Here is a 20,301-nt window from a genome sequence, read left to right as displayed (position 1 = left end):
GGGTGGGAAGGAGGGAGGAGAGGAGAGGAAAAAAAAACCCGCTTTTGGTTGAGGTTTTCCTGTTACTATCACTGTAGCGTTTATTTAGCCAATCTCCTAACTATGACGTGAGGAAGGCAGGAATCATGGCTCGCTCATAATATTTAACACACCCACTGAAAGCCGGGGCTGCAGAGCTACTAGTCCAACCAGTCTCCAGAATTCAGTGCAGCTGAAAGAGGGTTTCACTCTGCACCTGCCAAAGATCTCTCCCCCCTCTTCCCTCCTCTCCCCCCTTCTCTCTTCCTTTCTCTCTCTCTCTAAAACGCAGATCTGTAAGACCCAGCAGAGATCAAAGACAGGACCTCTTTGCTAAAAAGAACCTCTACTGATTTATATTAGTTTCTTTCCTCTAATCCTTCCTCCCCCCTCCTTTTTTTTTCTGTGCCATATTTAACCTTTATGTTGCAGTCGTGCCATCAGACAGTTTTGCAGCCAAAAAAAACCCAAGCCAAGCCAAAGCAAAAGCCCATCTCGGATACAGCAGCCACCCAGACTTGATCTCAGTTGAACATATTAATCTCTCCCGAGCACTGGACGCGATGGATGAAGAAACTGGAACCGCTCTAAGAAAATTATTTTCCGGCCAATGTTCTTAAACAGTCTCAGAGAAGAGAGGGAGCGAGAGCAAGCGGGAGAGCGCTTCTGCTGCATCACTGGTCAAATCAAAGGAAGGGAGTCAGCGTTTCCAGCACAGCCAAATACTATGGATGATTTTTTTTCTTCTGTCGCCTTTCCGTACAGGTTTTCTTAATATTATTCTTCCCCCCTCTTCCTCCCTGTCTTTTTTTTTTTTAATTTAATTTAATCAGAGCTAGTGTCAGATGCCGGTTTCTCTTCGAGAACCAGTTTTACCTATTTGTTGTGATCTCTGCCGTAAAAAGAAAGAGAGATCGTGAACAGATGGCTTTATATATTGCAATGCCTCTGGCTTTGTTTTCCTATTGATTTTAAAGGCTCGGTCCGGTGCTCCTTTTTTAATTTTTTTTTTTCCTTTTTATTTTTTTCCCCTCCCCCTCCTAAGTTCTTGATGATACTGAGAAACGAGGACTTATTGTTTTTAGCCTGTGTATCTCTCGGCGCCTATGGAGATAACTTTATTGACTTGATCGCCGGCTCCCCGATCCGAACGGAGAAAGCCAAAGCCCCGGGGGGGGGCTGGAAGACCCACGCCCGCTCGGGGTTTTTCCACGAAAGCGCTCCCCTCCCTCCCCCACCCCCGGTAATTTGTTAGCCGCCCCGGCCATGAAAATGCTCCTGGTCCGCAAGTTCCGGGTGCTGATCCTGATGGTGTTCCTCGTCGCCTGCACCATGCACATCATGATCGACCTGCTGCCGCGGCTGGAGCGGCGGGGCACCGAGGGCCGCCCGGGCTGCTCCTGCCCGCCGCCGCCCGCCGCCGCGCCGCCCCGCGCCGCCCCGCGCTGGCCCAGCAAGCACACGCTGCGGATCCTGCAGGACTTCAGCGCCGAGCCGGCCTCCAATCTCTCCTCGCAGTCGCGGGAAGCGGCGGAGCGGGCGGAGGGCGGCGGAGAAGGCGGCGGCGGGGGAGGGGGGGCGGCGGCGGCGCGGGCGCGGCGGCTGATCGCCCCCGGGGCTCCGCGCCCGCCGCCCCCCGCCGCCGCCGCCGCCCCGCTGGCCGCCCTCTTCCAGCACCCGCTCTACCGCGCCGCCCTGCCCCCGCTCGCTGACGGCGACCTGCTCTTCAATGTCAACAGTGACATCAGGTTCAACCCACGGGCGGCCGAGCAGCCCGAGTGGTGAGTAGCGGGGTGCGGGGCGGGGGGGATTGGGACACACACATCGGGCACCCGGGACCCGGTCTGGCACGGCCGCGGGGCTCGGTACCGAGCCTGCGGTTCGCCCCGGGGGTGGCGGGGGGGCGGGGGGGGGGGTGAGGGGGGAGGCCTGGAGGGGCTGTCGGGGTGGAAACGTGGCCGCTGCTTTCCGTTTTATAATGTAGGGGTTTTTCACCCGGGCGTTCGCAAGAATTGGTGTCATGGCTGGTTTGAAGTAGGCAGAGCGTTGAAGAGAGCAAGTCGGTGTCACCAGGAAAAAGAGAAACCGTACACAGGCTTGACCGCTTGTGTTTCTTCAAAAAAAAAAAAAAAGCCGCGAAATACAGAATAAGCAGAGAAGCACAAGAAGTCTGGAGTACTGCGGCCAAAGGGTCCGCCTGCCCCAATATCCCATCTCCAGCTGTAGCCAGAGGCCAGAAAAACAGTGCAAGAAAGTGGGCAAGCACCCAGTGAGCCCCCCTCTCCAGTACCTCCCCAGCCTCCCACTCAGAGGTGCAGGGGGTAAGCGGTGAGAGCAGGCAGTAACACATTAACTTTTCTCAAAAGCGAGCTCTAATTTCACAAAGGCATTCATCCTAGCAGGTACTTCTGCCTTTGGGATCTGATCCGTGCTACGTTTTTCATCCTCAATTAATTCCCAGTGCCCTCGCACCTCTGCTGCTCTCCAGCCTTCAGAGCAGTTCGATGCCTCTGTGAATCGTGTGCCCTGTTGCCGTGTAAGAGACGCTGAGAAATTTCAATGACTGAAAAATCAAAAGGCTTGTCTAATACAACAGCACCCTCTTCCAAACACACTGACATTGTAATGTTTAAACAGCTGCATCGTACCGTGCAAAAGCTCTGTCAAGCTGCAGAGCAGCCAGCATGATCTAAACCTTTAGAAAGAGAGGATAAATATTTCTGATTTCCACCCCATGAGCATGTGAATTGTCCTGGCTCCTTCCATCTAATAATGAAAACTGACCGTGAAGTGAAGCAACCTGAAAAAGTTCAGGTTTCTCTGTGAGGAAAAAAAAAAAAAAAAAAGGTCACAAATATGTGGACATCTGGAGATGACTAAAACCACAGAGGACTTCTGGATAGAAGATAGGTGATGGTGTGTTCAGTAGATGAAGAGTGAAATTATCATTGATGTCTACAACGCAGCTGCCTGTTGTACGTGTGTTCCTTAGTGGCTGCAGCCAAAGTTCACAGAACTAACATGAAATTTGGGAGTTAAAAGTCATTTTAACAATTCTTGTCTGTAATAGTGTCCTACTGCTAAGAAAGGGGCAAAATCATCCAGAGTTATTCTTTAGCAAGCAGTTTGCACTGATTGCATTTCTGCTCGTTTTCTGTGTTTAAAAAAAGAGGAGAGTGGGAGCATTTGGTACAACGGGTCAAGTTACTGCTGCGCTCTCCATTTCCACGCCCAGGCCCCTGTTAAATAAAGGTTCAGGGAGATGCTGTCCTTTGGGTCAAACTTGTAGAAGTTGTGTGCAACATAATAAGACCTAACGACAGTATAAAACTTGCAGCTCGGTGTTTGTGCTATGTAAGGGCCTTTGTGCGTGCTCGGTGTTGTCACTCTGAGTTTTGCTCCTGATTTTCACGGATTTTACATCGGGCATGAAGAGTGGAGGTGAAAATCGCCTCCCCCTCGTCCCCAGGTGGGAGCAGGCTCCTGGTGCGCAGCCGGAGCAGTGACAACCTGGGGACTTCTCCCACCTCTGTAGCGCTTTGCCTTTCCGAGTCGTTAGATTTTGAAGCCCTGTTTCTTGATGCCTGTTACAAACTGTAACATTATTTCTTTCTCCTCATTTTTGGGTTTTTGTTGTGTTCTTTTTGTTTTGGTGGTAGGCAAAACGAAGACAATGAAGAATTTTTGCCAACTGGAGAAACCTCCATAGACTCCTACCCAAACTGGTTAAAATTCCACATTGGCATTAATCGGTACGAGTTGTATTCCAGACATAATCCTGCAATTGAGGCTTTACTACAAGACCTGGTCTCCCAAAAGATAACCAGTGTTGGTATGTTTCGATATATCTAATTTTATTGTGATTATTTGCTTGTTGTTCAGGACCTCATTGCTCTTTGAATATTGTCAATATTTTGCATGGCTTCTCTCCAGCGTGCCCACAACATTGCTTCCTGACTTCTGCGCTCATTTTCCCTGTTTGACATAAAGAGATATTGCCAGCTCTGTTTTACCTGAATAATTGAAAAGTCTACCAGCAAGGCAAACCCCATTCATTTCAGAGACCTTTTGGTCATGATCAGGCCGAAAGTGCCCTATTCAGTTCTTTAAAATAAATATGATAATTTAAAAAAGGATGGCAAAAAGCAGATAGCATCTTCCACGAGCCAGATTTGTTTTATTAGCTGATTATTATTTAAAAGGCTGTGTCTTCCCGAGGAAGGAGAAGGCGGCTGACCTGCAGCGATGGCTGCGGGAGCATCCGGCGCCGCGGGGCTCTGCGGAGCTGCGGTTTCCCCGGGCATCGCGCAGGGAGCTCTGGGCGAGCCGGCCTGCCGCTGAGCGGAGTTCAGCTCTGTTTATTGTGCTTGTAAACACACAACAGGGATGTGCCTGTGTCAGCCTTTGGCTCTGGTTAAAGAAGGTGACACACTTTGAGGCTTTTCTCCGGGGCTGTTTAGTGACAACGTGTGTCTCCTTGAATTTAGCTGCATAGCTGCGCAGGGGAAAAAAAAAGTGCACAATCCCAAACGAAAGCCCTGGGATACTGAACAAATGCACACCCTGTGGTTTTCAGAGGTAGAGAGCTGCAGCACAGCCAGCGGTTTCTGTCGGCCGTGCGGAAAATGAAGTTGCTTGCGCTGACCACAAAGTTGCTAAGTCCGTTTCAGAGGGATGAAACAGCAAGAGCTCTGTAAAAGTGCTGATGGTGTGTTGGCACTGCGGGATGAGGTCAGCAGGTCTTTAACCCTGCAAGGCAAAAATTCCCCTGCCTTCAGCAGGAAATGGCCTGGGCAGGAATAGCACGAGCAGCCGTAAGGTTTACATTTTTCCGTCGTGTGAATCAGAGTGGCTGCTGACCAGGAATAAGGGAGGTCATCAAGAGTGGGCAGATTTAGCTGGTCTGGATGGATGCAGGATGACACAGGAGCGCTTTGCCTCCATGAATGGAGCTGCCCAGTGGTTGTACCCAGCACCCAGCTTTGCTCTGAGCTCTGCTGGGGCAGGATTTTGAGTAAAGCGGTTTGCAGTACCCAGGTGTCATCCCACATGTTGGGTTCAAGGGCCCAGAGGACACCTAGCTCATCAAAGATGACAAACACAGGTTTGTTTATTAACCTGTGATGAGTTTTCTGTCCCCAAAACTCTGCCTCGGAGTGATTTGTTAAGGAGCTCAGGTTTGACAATTAAGCCAAGAATTTTCCCTTCTCTGGCTCAGATGCTGCAGGTAGCAGCAGACTCTGCCCATACTCCTCTGGTCTGTGCTGGAGGGTGATGGGGGCACTGTATGGTCATGGCCCGGGTGATTTTTTCCTTGACATAGCCCTCACCTTTCCTGACCTCTCCCCTCAGGACCAACTGGTATCTGGAATATTGGTGACACGTGTGAATGGGGATTGAGCCAGTGCTTTATAACGCATGTGCTAGCATTGCTCTTTGAGCACATCCATCTAGAAGGCAAAGATGCAGGCTGTGCCCTTCCCTGACCCCCGCAGAGTGCAGCGGTGCCCCGGGCAGTGACCAGGCTGTCCCCAGCTCTGTGTGGAGGTGATGCTCAACCAAACCATCTTCTTGCTCATCTGATGAGGTTTACACAAGATGCACTGGCCGTGGTGGTTTTTGTACTGCATGGCTACTGAGCGTATTGATCTCTATTCACTTCTTCACCACTTCAGAGCTCAGCCGTGTTGTCTGTGCAGGAGGAGAGCAGTGTTCACAGCAAACTCGGCAGTGGTTGAGCCATGAAGTCTGTCACTTTTGCAGAGCCGTGGGATGGTTAAGGTTGATGTAGGGACGTAGAAGCTGATGGGAGAAAAAGGGAGGTGGGAATGAGAAGGAATAGTCTGGTACTTTTTCTTCACTTGATCTTATGGGCATGATCTTCATTCGTGCTTCTGGGCATGTTGTTTAACCTCTCTATGTATGCTTCAGGTAACCTAGCAGCAAAATGGTTATCACAAGAAATAGGAGTGAAATCCTGACCCTGGTGACGTAAGTGGAAGTTTTGCCATTTACTTCCCTGGGGCCATGATTTCACCTAGTGTGTCAGACAGATGTGTCATGAGGTTTCCATTAATTGTGATTTTGATAGAGCTTTCAGATCAACGGGGGGAAAGGGCCACAGGACCAGAGAGGAAGATTTATGGTGGTTATTAGCGATTTCCTATGGGATTGTCCCTCTGTTACTGTTTGAACAAGGCTCTTCAGAGCATGGTAGGGCCTCTTATGCCTCTAACAAAAACATGGAGCCATGGTCTCTATCACTGATTTCCATAAACTAAAATATGAGGTACATTTGGTATTGGTGTCAGCCGCCGTGGGAACTGACAGGGAATGATTCCTACACATAAATCCCTGTCTAAAATCAAGCATGTGGAAATGGAAGGGGACTTTTGTCCATGTAGAGATACCAGGATCTGAATTTTGCTGGCAGCATCCACTGCCTGCCTCTATGGGGATTCAGGAGCTTTGTCAGGTTGCAAAGCAAGAAAGAGCATACTATTAATATACTTTTTTTTTTTAATTACACACTGCGGCATCTCTTATTTTATATTGCACGTTCTTTGGGTGTTTAAAAATATATGTTTTAAAATAATACCTGCCAGTTTTCAGCTTTATTGCAGAGCGGCAGCAGGGATTCAAAAGCATGTGAGCTGATTAATAAAGAGAAATATATTTGACCAAAGGATGTTTATAGGGCTGTTACATTCTTTTGCATATTCCTGCATATCTTCTAATTTGTCTGATTTTTTTCCTTATGGTCAATTTTGTTGTTTTGCTCTTTGTTTTCTTTTTTTTTAAGGCAGCTGCAAAGATGCCAGGTTAGAAATATAAAATAAATGGAAACCTTCATCATGCCCAGTCTTCAGGCTTCTTTTTGCAAGCAGGATGGTTAAATATACAGGCTTATGTGCATTAGATGAAATGGGGTTTCTTCCCCAGTGTTCAGAATTAGGTGATTTGCTGTGCGAGTTCTTGCTGCCTACAGTAATTAGCTCCAAACTGCAGCTAAACAGCTTTCTTAGCCGCATTGTAATGTCTCTGCTCAGCTTGCATTATTTACGGAGGAGAGCGGTGACCGGATTGATCCCCCGCCATCCATCAGAACTGCTCACACGACTCTGTAATGCGCAGTGTTACTTTAAAATGAAAACGGTGACAGAAGCAATTCCCAAGAGCAGGGAGCACCAAGGTGACATTTTCTTGATGTGAAAGTTTAAATGGAACAAATCCACGGATAGGAAGGAGCATCCCATGCAGCTCCCACAGTGACACCTAGAGCTGGCCTTGGAAAGGACAGGGTTACCCAGAGCTTTCATGCTGAGATGTATTCTGTGCCCTGCATCAATATATGTATTTCCTATTCATTTTGCTCGACATAAAGGGATAGCTCTTAATTTGATTTAATTCACTGAAAATTTCCTCTTGCCATAAATAGGAGCCCAGAGAGAATTGTTTCTCCACTGAGCATTGAAGCTCAGCTTTCAGAAGCAGCACATGCACAGGCAATTGCACATTTCCTTTGCCTTTCATAACTGTTTATTGCATGCATAAATAACCATAGTTAGCTATTTTCTTGCATATTTACAAGACGTCTGTGCATAATTGTGGCAGCACTGCCAGCGGTTTAACAACAAATACGGCGTGGTGCATTGTAGAGGCAATGTGGTCTTGATCTTGCTCGTGCTGGTGTCCAGAGGAGCTGTGCTGTGGGACTGCCTGAGAGCAGAACAGGCTGTGGGAATTCCTCTGCTTAGCTGGGTTTTATTTTTCGGTTCTTTAAATTCTCTCGTTGGAAAGGTTTGGAAACATTACCTGACTGAGTTTGTTTCTGAGCCTGCAGTGCCTTCAGTTTGTACAGGCAGTAATTAGAAAGCAAGCACGCAAGATTACTCACGCGGTGAATAAGTGCTGCAGTTAACTAAGGTGGACTCTGCTTCAAGTCAGGAAAAAAAAAAAGAGAAAAAGACAACACGCTAAATATTGAACCTAAATTCTGGTGCTAAAGGAAATTATTAAAATCTCATCCTAAGGAAGGGAAAAAATGCTGTTGAGAACGTGTGAAAAACATAATGAAATGTAGCACCATTGATTTACTGTGTAAGAAAACAATGAATCTGCCCAGAGTCAACAGATTGATTTAATGTACAATTCCAGATGAAAGGAGGGGACTTTAAACATACAACAAAGCCTCTGAATGATTTCACAGATCTCTTCCCCTCCAAAAGTCTTTTACTCTCTCCCCTAAACCAAGAAAGGCCTTTAAAAACAAGTTAGCAGAATTGGCTGAACAAGAACAAATTAAGAGATGATGAGGGCTTGAATTTGTTTTGAAATATGTTCTTTACAGCCTGAACAGGGCCATGTCTCTAGCCTGGGGCAGTATTATTTGTTAAAGCCAATCAACACATTTATGTTAGACTTGAGCTTAATCTATAAATCGGAATCCAAAATGGATCTGAACGTCCTCTGTTTCAGGTGTTAACTGCATCCCAGGCTTTGACTGGATCTCACTTCTCAGGCATTTGCATTGCATTATTAAATACCTTTTTAAAATGTTTGTTCGATTCTGACCAAAAGCCGTGTTCAAAGGTCCTGTTGGGACCTCACTCTCCATCAGAAGACCATACGGCCTGGACAGGCCAGTAGCGTGAGGGCTATCGTGCAGCAAAACAGAGGAGCTGGAAAGCCAGACCAACTCAAATTCTAAATCCTTTTGGGTCAAATCCCTTTGGGCAACGTTGTGTCTCTGCTAGGATGCTAGCCAGAAACCCCGTAGCATACAGGTATAACAAGATGATTGAGAGACGGCAGGGCTGTGGATCAGGAAGGGAATTCAGGTCCTGTATTGGTGAAGGGACGAGGTGGGGAAGCAGTGGAGATGGCTTGTGGCCGTGACAGCAGGCTCATAGATGTATGATAGGATGAGGGGTAACGGTTTTAAAATAGAGGGAGGTAGATTTAGATTAGATATTAGGAAAAAAATTTTTACAATGAGAGTTGTAGAACACTGGCACAGGTTGCCCAGAGAGGTGGTGGATGCCCCATCCCTGGAAACATTCAAGGCCAGGTTGGGCAGGGCTCTGAGCAACCTGATCTGGTTGGAGATGTCCCTGCTCCTTGCAGGGGGTTTGGACTGGATGACCTTTGAAGGTCCCTTCCAACCCTAACCATTCTATAATTCTATGTAAAAGGAGTGGGGATTTTTGTAGGTTTGATCCAAAGTCTGTCAGAGGAAACAGAAGGAATCCCACCAATTTCACTAGTCTTTGGACAAGACTGTAATCCCACAGATGCTCAAGCAAAAAGATATCTCAAGGAATTTTTTGCAAAGCCTCCTAAAGTTAGGAAGATTTCTGATCACATCTGAAAGCCTGTGCACTGGGTTAACAGGAAAGGTTAATGCCGCTTTCCATCTCCTTCTACTTTGAGGGGAAAAGAGAGGCTTTGAGTAGCCTGAAGATAAAAAGTAATGATGGTACTGGGATTTGTTTTGTATGTCTAGGAGCTGTATGAGACTTGATTTGAGGTACCTGCTGAGAGCTAGCAGGTTTATAAAGTCTTTTACAAAGCTGTTCGTGACCTGTGATGTTACAGTATATTCAGAAACCTTAAAAAAAAAAAAGGTGAAGTCAGAGTGTGACTAGTGGTTCCCTTGGAGTCAGTACAGTCTTACATTGCAAGGCCTTTTTAAAAATACCCAGGCCTGGTGATTGTAGATATAACAGTTTTCAATGGTGTACCATCCTCCAGTGTCTTGGAAAATTGTATATGCTCCTTCCGGGTATTACAGGTTCTTCGGAAATGTTCCTGTGGGCAGTAGGTGAAGGCACAAGGGCATGTCCAGATGAGCAAACAATGTTCAGGGTAAGGTCCTGGAAGATGACGGGGCTCCCGCTGCTTGGCTGTAATGGCCAGAGGGAGACGTTTAACGAGCAGGAAAGGGAGTTCCTGAAGGAATACAGATCAGAAAATGAGAGGGAAGCTGGTACGTAGACGTCACGCTAAGTTAGGCCAAGGGAAGTAATCTGACCTAGAGGTCTGAGTGAATCATCTCCGATGAGATCTGCTCTTTTCTGGCACTGCCAGCCCCCAAGATTTGGGTATCCTGGACTGCTCCCAAGTCTGCGTAGTTTAGGGGTGCATGAAGGGTCTTGTTGAGTTCAAAAGGACAGTCTAAGCCGAAATGTCTCCCTCTCTGCAGGGATTACAATGTTAATCTAACACTCTAGACTCTAACTAGTCTGGACTTGGAGGGTGGCTTTGAATCACCTCCAGCCTGGCCAGCACATCTGTGGCATCGAATGAGCAGCCAAAGTGGGAATATCTGCGTGCAAGTCCGAATGATGTGAGGGGAAGCCAATGTGGAGCTGTGTCACGGGTTGTGGCTTCCAGCATGCCCCGCTGTAAGGCACGATGGGACACCGTTCCCGCCTATGTCACCGTCTGTTTTGGGGAGGTCCAAACGTTACTCCTACCTGCAGTGGAGGGCCAACAAGCAGCAGAACTTGGGTTTGGTCGAGGCTGCTATTGCAACCAATTACAGCAATACAATAACAAGGATCTAAAAAGACCAGGGAGTTGCTTTTGTCTTACTTCAGCTCAGTTCCTTCTGACAGGAAACCAGTCCTTTGTGTCTGATGGAAGAGTTATTCTGAATTGTTAATCTTCTTCATACATTTCCCTACTTTGTGATGACACACTCGTTGTTGAGTTTGGCTGCTAACAAAATTGTTATCTGTCGAGTGGCTTCAATTTGCTGAGAAACCAGTCATCTTAGTGTGTCTGAAACTTTGTGCTTAGAAGAGGGTGTGCTGGAACATCCTTTTTTCTTCTACTTTGCATTGCAATTTTCCAAACGCTTGGCTTTCCAGCCGTGCCTCAAAATTGGCTCTATCCTTCCCTTTTCTCCGACGGGTGTCCAGGATCTTTGGTATATTTTGGACATACATGTCTCACAGACCCAGTCTCTAAGCCCCTGAGCTCCTCAGAATTGAATGAAAAGAAGCGAAAATTACATCAATTTTAGAGACAAACCATTCAGTCTTCAGTTGGTGTGAGCAGTCTGCAAGCAGCTGTGTTGAGGTCGGGGAGAGTTCTATCTGACAGACGGGAAGCAATTCTGCCCATCGGTGCTGGGGCTGGTGGTCCTGACCTACAGCCCACACAAACAGGGGGGCAAATGCAGGTTGTGCCCTAAAGATCTGGTCCCTGTGGACATGATGTAAGGGCCGCTCCAGCTGCTGGTGTGCTGCCCAGAATAACGAGGAGCGTGTCCAGAGTGCACAGCTGGGCTGTGATGGTCCCAGGGCAGCGCGGGTAGGTTTTTGGCTGGAGGATTGCTGGTTCTCATTGCCTTCAGGCTTGGGGCTGGGTGCGAAGAGGCTTACTGCTCCTTCTTCTCTCAGGTGCAGATCAACTGACCTGTTCTCCACAAGAGAGGGAGTTCCATGTGTGAAAGCCACATGCTTCTGCTTTACCTGTTCAGTGCAAATTATTTAATGCACCTTAATTTCTAATTATTTATTTGGTCCTTTGGGATAAACTGGAAAGGCAAGAGAAGACTGCGGTCAGCAGAACAGCAAGGCAGGAGGGATTTTATTCTAGAAGTATAATTACACTGACCAGATTTGCATAGCATTTTGTTGCAAAAATATAGATTACAAGTGCTGAAAGAGAGCTGATGACCTATCAGTAATAAGGCACAAGATGAGTAATTAAAAGGATGCGCAGCTAATGGCTTTGGTTAGAGAAAAATAAAAGTACAAGCTGTATAGGTGGGACAAGGGCAGCCCTAAGCCAAAATTTACAGAGTGAGGTAACTTGACATTTATGTAGTTCTCCAGTTGACATGGGTTTTGTCAGAACGATAAAGAGAGGGATTGATTATCTGATCATTCGTAGGAAGCGTTTTTAAAGGACTGACTCATCCCCACAGACACGACTGCCATGGCCTGTCTCTCCAAAATGAGAAGTAAATAAAGGAGTCAGGGTGTAGGTAATTTTGTTTATTCAAAGCAGTTGATTGAAATGGTAAAAAAGCAGCTGGTTTGTCAAAGTGTATATTTATCTTTCTTAAGTAACCTTATCATCAAGTAAAATGCATTTTAATGAATTCTTATATATAAAAAAAAATCACTCTGGCTTCAGAAACACTGTAATCTGGCTCTTAACCTGACATTGTCCAAATTGATCGTGCTGGCATAAATAGATGTCAGCCTTAAATTTTCGTTGTCTCTCTAGTGGGAAGTGAGCGCATTTAATATTTGAGCAAAGATGGTCCTTGGTGTGCAGGGTGGACGCAGTCCCTGCCGCCTCCCTGTGCCCTCTCCTGCCCTCCCCACAGAGCCAGCGACTGCTCACCAACAATTTTTGAAATTGCAGGAGAGATCAGAGATTGCTATAGTGTCTGCTCATAGTTTTCATCGAGGAGATGTCTGCTGCACGTTGGACTGTACATCCCAGCTGCAGTTGTCTTCAAAAGCACCCCATCTCCTCTACCAGTGTGTGTCCCTTGTTACGAGGAACTCCAAAAGCCATTGGAGGTGGAGAAAACAAGACTCCAATGGTCTGTTCCTATACATGCTGTTCAGTTTGGGTGCTTATGGAGCCCATAGTGTCCAACTGAAGAAGACAAAGACATGTTGGAGAGTACAATCCATTTTCAGTCCTCGTTGGCAGCTCAGAACCCTCCCCTGTACTTTGCACCCACAGAATTGCCCTGCTTGGTGCTCGGATACCGCAGTGCTGAATGTAATACAGAGCAAAAGTTATGTGATTTTGTTTCAAGGGAGCTGAACGTAAGTAGATCCACATGTCGCATTTTAAAGCGGTTTTGGTTTTTTTCCCACAGCAATGAAATCAGGAGGCACACAGCTGAAGCTGATCATGACGTTCCAGAACTATGGACAGGCATTGTTCAAACCAATGAAGTAAGTCAAAAAAATCTATGTTGTAAAGTGAAATTGTGGTGGAATAGCCTGTTGCCATTTTCTGAGCTGTTAAAAGTTTGCTGCAGTATCTCTCAAGGTTAATGTGTCTGGTCCCCTCGGCTTGCTGCTGAATGTAGAGCTTCAGGAGCTGTTGAAACCTTGCCCTGCTAGACTGGGCTTTGGAAGAGATACTGAGGAGGCTTCAGATACATTACAGTCTTCTCAGGAACGTTATTCACTCTGATCTTTGTGAAATCATCATAAATACAGGATGTTTTCAGCATTTCTTTCTTATGTAAACTTACTCTGCCAGTCTGAGCTTTATCTAGCATCAGTGCTCCTCTGGACTACGGCCAGACAAGAGAGAGTTCAGAACAGTTTTGGGAAGACCTAAATAGTATTTGTCTGATAAATTATAATTTAATCCATTGATTTATTGTTGTTTGTATTAGAGGGTTGTATTAGTCATTTGGCTGTGGCTATGCTGACTGTGTGAAAATGAGTTTATCTGAGAGTGGTACTGCAAGGTAATGAATCTAGAGAGACAGGGAAGGACTAGGATGATGCAGCCTTGATTTGTGCCTGCCCAGATGCCGCTGAGATGAGGGAAGTTACTCAGATACAACGCAGATGTAAATGAGTTCTGAATCCTGACCTGTATGTTTGTGTTGTAATAAGGAAAATGACTCTGTGCTTATTGTAGAGGGTTTAGCAAAGACACTCGAGGCTGCGAAATGTTTAATGAAGCTACTCAGTATCTGTGCCAAGGGTACCACTGGAATAATAAATTCATTTCCTTCTTTTGTTCGTACTGTAGGGAAGTTCAGTTGATTTCCTCTAAGATGGTCCATAAAAGACTAAAGTAACCGAGAACAAGTGGTTTGGAATATGTGTTGGCATGGTGTTACAGCTATAGCGGGGAGCACAGCTCGGGGTAAACTGCTGGCTGGAGACTGAGAAATTCCCTGTTTCCCTATAGGTTTTGCTATAGATTGACCTCAGAAAAGTACAGATTTAATTCGTTCTTATTTGACTGCCAGAAGGGCCAGATAATTGGTCTTACTTTCCTTCAACCCAGGTTTGAGCAGGAACCCTCCTTATGTGCATTCATCCTGGGAATCACAAGGAAATCCTGTGAACTTCCAGACAGCACAAGGCATTTGTGCAAAGGGCGAGTGCCTCTGTGTTACTTCCCAGATTGCACACTAATTTCTCCATGTTTCTAGTGGATCACTGATTGCCTGGGAGAGGTCAGAGGAAGCACAGATAATACTGACAAGTCAGAGGGAAGGGGGTATTGGAGAGCATCTACTCCACCATCTTCCCTTCCTCTCTCTGCCCACTCCCCGAATGCTCAGATCATCACATCATCAATGTGTGGGTCCATCCCCTATATCTGCAAATTTGATGCATATATGCCCCACATGTGAAATCAAGAACCAGACGGGTTCCAGCAGCCTTTAAGTATTTGGCAGGATCGTGGTTGCTCTGTTGGCTTTTTACATGGTGTGTGATTGGTTTCTTCTCCATTTGCTCAGATGCAGATAATCTCATTGGTTTGACATTGTAATTCTGGGAATGCTAATGAGGTCAAATCAAAAGTTTACTGTTTCTGCAGTACTATACACAGCCTCTGCAAGATGATGGATGACAATAGAGGTACAGCCACGTTCCTGTGTAGAAGCAATTACTACCATCTACTAGAACAACAACAGAAAATGATGATGTCTTAATCATTCCCTTTGCTTGACTTGAAGGGCAGCAACACCCTGTTTTCTCACTGCTCTTTGCATTACATGCCCCACTGGAAAAAGCAGCATTGGAGCATTCAGCAGCTGTGTTTCCAGGCACCACACCTTATGGTAGCAACGCTGCTGCGTTTCTGCTGAGCATCGCTGAGCACATTAGTGATTTTGAATAAGGATGTTTGCAAGCGTTTGTCTTCGTTCTGGTAATGGTGAGCAGGGACCCAGATGCTCGGCTAGCGTAAATCTTCCTAGCTCCTTTGGCATCTGGTCCCATTGGCCTCTTTCACCAGCTTATGGACTGTTGTTGATGAAGTTCTTGGAGAGGTTTGCAGCATAATTTCTTTATACAGAAATAAGCAGCTTGGAACTAACTAACTAACTAAATTGAGCTTTAAAGCTATGACACTTCTTCTCGTAGACACCTTCCAGACTGTTTCTGGTGCTCCCTCTTTTCTGCAGGGTACCCTTCTGATCCAGGCATCACAAAGCTGGGTGTGCCTTCCCAGCACAGGAGACTATAGGGAGCTCACAGATCAGGGCCAGACATCTCTGGTCATCAGGATTGGTGGACTTTTTTTTCTAAATAGCTTAATTTTTTTTTAAGGAAACATCATCTTGGTGGCTACTTCTGAGGTTAGCTTGTTGAAGGAAGCCCTTGGAGGACAGTCGGGACATCTCCATGTGGTACATCCTGTGTGTTTCAGTTGTTACTGGGTTGTCAGCTCCATGGCTTTTCAAAGCAGGAGAAATGCTTTTCTCTCTCCTGAGTTCATAAGTCTCTTCGTACAAGCAACCTTCTTAATGAATCCCAAGTAGCACAACCATCAAAGAGCACTGAGTGCCCAGCTGCAAATGAAACCTGAGGTCTCAGTTCAACTCTTCAGGGCTGGAGGGGCCAATATCATAGAATCATAGAATCACAGAATGATTAGGGTTGGAAGGGACCTTCAAAGGTCATCTAGTCCAACCCCCCTGCAAGGAGCAGGGACATCCCTGACTAGGTCAGGTTGCTCAGAGCCTCATCCAGCCTGGCCTTGAACGTTTCTAGAGATGGGGCTTCCACCACCTTTCTGGGCAACCTGTTCCAGTGTTCTATAACTCGCATCGTAAAAAATTTTTTCCTAATTTCTAATCTAAATCTACCCCCCTCTATTTTAAAACCATTACCTCTCGTCCTATCGCAACAGGCCCTACTAAACAGCCTTTCCCCATCTTTCTTGTAGGCCCCCTTGAGGTACTGGAAGACCGCTATCAGGTCTCCCCGGAGCCTCCTCTTCTCCAGGCTGAACAGCCCCAACTCTCTCAGCCTGTCCTCATAAGAGAGGTGCTCCAGCCCTTTTATCATCTTCGTGGCCCTCCTCTGGACCTTCTCCAACTGGTCCATGTCCTTCTTGTGTTGGGGGCTCCAGAACTGGACACAGTACTCCAGGTGGGGTCTCACCAGGGCAGAGTAGAGGGGCAGAATATGAGTTGCATCTCTATGTTAAACTGAACTGAGCCACTGTTTTTTAGAGAGTAGAGTTGGTACCAGTAGGGTTTCAGGCCTGATCCCAAGGAAAATTGAGAATCCTGAGTTTCCTGCCCTGTCTGAGATGCAAAGTGATGAAAGCTGAACGGTGTGAGGTACATACAGGGTAAATTGCAGGCCTGAGGCCCATCTCTACCTGGGTTTGATTCATTTGAACCAGCTGGAAAGCTGTTTTTGCCGTACATAACTGTACTCAGTATCTTCCAAATTGAATTAATACCTGTTTGACCAGGACTGTGGCAGACGGGAGGCCATGCGAACCCTTCCCTGACACAGCCGGGCATCTGCTAGCAGAAGGGGAGGTCTCCAGACCTTTGGCAGTGACTTCTGGAGGGGAGTCACAGCAAAATGTGCTCTCTGGCAAATTGCTTGAAACCCTGCAGAACTCATCTGACTTGCTCTGCTCTTTCCCAGCCTCGTGATTCCATCTTAAATTTATCCAGGGAGCCAACCAGCTCCAGAAAGGCCCAGGCAGGATTTGGAAATGGGGAAACCAGAATCTGCCTTTGCTCTATTTTGTGCTCAGCGTTGGACGTTAATTGACAACTCCTCATCTGGTCATTGATTCAGGCTGGTGGAGCAAATGAGAGGAGGGAAGCTTAACAGTCAGGGAAATGTGATAGTGGTAAATAAAGCCTGATCAGCTGCAATTATTTTATTTATTTGTGGCTCTGCATCTTCATTTCTGAAATAATTGCCCATAAAATATTGCAGAGGAAGCCAAATCTATTTATAAATCCTATTGCCCAGTGTAGATTCCTTTGCTAATTCCAAATGCATCACAGAAAAAGCGAGTATTTGCTGAAACTCCAGGGAAGATTTAATGTATTTGCAATGTATCTTACAGTTAATGTGTAGTTTTATTTAGCTCCTAACAGTTCAATCTTACAAAATTATTACCATATGGGACAGGAAAAAAATAGCAACCTCCCCTTCTCCCATGATTAGTGTGTCTAACTGTACTGGTATTGTGCAGCATCATAAAATTTGTTTACGTGATCACTGGTATCTGCAGCCGCAGCTTTCTGTGTGACTTATCAGGTAGAGACGGGGCAGAGCCATAAATTTCAAAGTGTTTTGGCTTATTTGTCCAAAAGGAACATACGCTTTATAGTTTTATTTGGTTTCCCTTTGTTTCTGCTAGCTGGTGGAGTTAAATAGCTGGCTCAGTGACAAAACCAACACGCTATTTTTTTTTCCTCCCAAGGCTTTATTCTTGAAGGGGCAGATTCTGCTCCAGCAGAGTCAGTGTTAGGATTCCTGTTGCATATGCTGGTGCCAGGATTTTGAGAGAGGTTTTTACAGTTCCTTATGGAAAAGCCAAATACGAGTGAATAGAAAATGATACCTTGTTATTGGAGCTGTGAGAAAAGTGTCCTGCGCTATGTGTTTAAGAACGACATCTCTCATTCCCAGTGTTATAGGTTGCTTTGTAGAAATGTGCAGAAAGGGTATTCATTATAAAATCTTTGAGGTTTATTTGTTCCATTCAAAGAAATACTGCTGTATCTAGTGAACTCACTTTTGACTGAAACAGATAAAAGCCACTTCGGTTCCAACTTTAGATTTCGCTTGATATTTTTAACATCTTTTTTTCTCTTCTTCTGTTTTTACAAGTCACAGCACAGGATTGGTAAGAGCCACATGGCTGTTTCTTTTAGTAGCTGAAGTTTGCAATTCAAGTCTTTAATAAAGTAGAACCAATTAGCATGAGGATGATACCAGGCCAGAAGAGACTTTTGGGGTCACGAAATCCAGTCTCCTTGAATCATGGGCGATCATCTCATGAAACTCCATTCATGAGCTGATCCAACACTTCTGGACTGTGTTGTTTGTAACTTTTCCCCCCCACTATCCCTTCTGAAACTGGCTGCTGTGGAAATAATGCCACCCACTGGGAGCATCCCCTGGTTCCTGTCACCCTCAGGGACATGACCTGTCCCGATGCCAGGCACAAAGTAAGCTGGTGGTGCAAAGCTGGTGCTCTGTAGAGATAAAACAAGCACACTCACCTTTCAGCCTCTGTAACGTTCCTGTAGCATATCTTTTGGCTCAAAGACATAGGTGTTGCTAGCTGGGCTGAAATCTAGCAGGCAGGGTCATGGAGAAGATAATATTTCTGTTTTGATTGGCAAAGCACAGATTTTTACTGGCTTTTAAATGTCATACTTATATCGACAAAGGATTAGCAACATTCTTTAAGTTTCTCTTTGATTTCCTTTCAGGATTGCCCAACAAATAATGCATCTTTTGATAGTGATATTAAATAGGCCAAACAATCCCCGTAATACAAACAACTGTTAATTGCTTTCATTTCCTAGATAATATTCCCTTTCCAAAGCTGCAGTGTGACTGTTGTACCTTCGAAATGCAGCCTCCAGGCCTGATTACCATATCAATTAGGCTGGTGTAATTCTTCCAAATTGGTAGCATTGCATCCAAGTCAGAGGAGTTGAAATGATCTTCAGAATCAGGGCCACTGGAAGATTGCTTTGCTTATTACATTGCATATCATGCTGTTTTGAGGAAATAAATTTTGCAAACCTGTTGCATTTCAGCTGGCAGGCATCCAGTATAAACATACTGTTATAAGTCAACATAGCAATTAAATCAAATTGCAATGTTTTCTCTGAGCAGCTAGAGAAGTGAGATATGCATACAGTAGCTGCTACGCTAGAAGCCTTCCAGGATTAACACTTCGGCACGCTGGAATGCGCTGCACGAAACCCGACCAAGCGGTCGCTGGTGAAAGTACAAACCCCGCTGCTGCGTTTTGTGACTTGGCTTACGGCGCGTTACTGTACTGGTTACTGGAGAACGCTGGTTCTGTGCACGGTGTGTTACTGGAGACCTAAGGTTGAACAAACTGGTCGGAAAGGCTGAAGCTGGTCATCCCAGTATTCAGTTGATGTGGGTGTATTTAAAATTGCACGGAGTGCTGTCTCGTTACATCATGAAGAAGAAATGCTTTCTTTGCTGCTGGCCATAACAATCCGCAATCAGGTATTCTCTGGGCCTCATCCACAAGATTTTGGGCTTTTTAAAGGCATTCAAATTCTTACCTACCGAATCCCTGCTGAAACATTTACCTGAGTGAGTCTGACAGGCAGATTTGATTGTACTTGCATCAGGAATAAATCAGGAGTAAACTGGATTAATTCTGTCACTTGATATTTAAAGTACACGAGATCTGCATGTGGTCCTAAATGAGGACGGTAGCAGTTGCCGTGTAGTCTTTTAGTTCTTTAGCCTTTGGTATATTATGCGTGAACTGTTTTTCTCTTTCATAACTAATCCTGTTTATCAGATCAGACTTCTTCAGTATTTCAATGCAAATTGTGTTTTCGGGCTCAGCGGTGCCTCTGGTCCACATCTCATTTATGCAGATTGGAAAATTTGCGGTGACTTCAAGGGGAGCTGGGTCAGGATTGATGCTGACTGATGGCCCTGGAGAGCAATGAAATCCAGGCGGCTGTCCGTCACTGCGCACTGCGTTTCCCCTTGCCGCAGCTCGGCAACTGCTGGCTGAAATATTGATCAATCCTGTCCAGTCCAGGAGAAATTTGTTCTCAAATTCTGCAAGCATGTTTATGAAATGACCCCAGAGTCAAAGTATGCAAAGTCCAGGTAGCTCAAAGGTTGTTGGTTTAGATTAGGATCTGTAGGGATCTGTACCAGCAGCGTTTCACCATGCTGGCAGCCACAAAGGGGAAAACAAACTGCTTTCCCTTTCTTCCTACCCCAGCTCTGTTGTGCTGGCCCAAGCTGAGCTGCGCTGGGTTGTCCTGAGCCAGGACAGGACAATACGAGGGAGCAGACCTTCCTCCAGCAAAACAGCCTTGGTTTGCTGGATATCACCTTGTCGATGGGGTTCAGCCCCATCGCACTTCCCAGCATTGGGAAGCTGCCATCCGCCACTGCTTCTGAATTCTCCCCCAAGTCCCTCTCCCCTGACTTCCCCGTGGCATCTTTGGCTCCTGGCAGAAGAAGACTTCACTCCACAGCTCAACAGAAATGTCAGCTCCACGGTCTCTGTGCCTGGGGCTTTTTGCACGAATTGCCTTTTTCTTCAACT

At 46.0% G+C, this 20,301-nt stretch overlaps 1 protein-coding gene across 1 annotated transcript in view; it reads left to right on the top strand.

The window, feature by feature from the left end:
• The first annotated feature begins 217 nt into the window (after positions 1 to 217).
• The window catches only part of FAM20C (FAM20C golgi associated secretory pathway kinase), a 60,862-nt gene continuing 40,778 nt past the window's right edge, over positions 218 to 20,301 (top strand). The window contains exons 1-3 of the mRNA XM_086760037.1: positions 218 to 1,799; positions 3,678 to 3,850; positions 12,872 to 12,950. Coding sequence (XP_086616163.1) covers positions 1,285 to 1,799; positions 3,678 to 3,850; positions 12,872 to 12,950 — 767 coding nt within the window. The 5' untranslated portion in view covers positions 218 to 1,284. The remainder of the gene's footprint in view (positions 1,800 to 3,677; positions 3,851 to 12,871; positions 12,951 to 20,301) is intronic.

This window comes from Chlamydotis macqueenii, chromosome 15 (assembly GCF_036417535.1).
Source record: "Chlamydotis macqueenii isolate bChlMac1 chromosome 15, bChlMac1.mat, whole genome shotgun sequence".
Taxonomy (NCBI): Eukaryota; Metazoa; Chordata; class Aves; order Otidiformes; family Otididae; genus Chlamydotis; species Chlamydotis macqueenii.
Note: the sequence above shows the minus strand (reverse complement) of the source record. Positions and strands in the feature narration are given on the sequence as shown.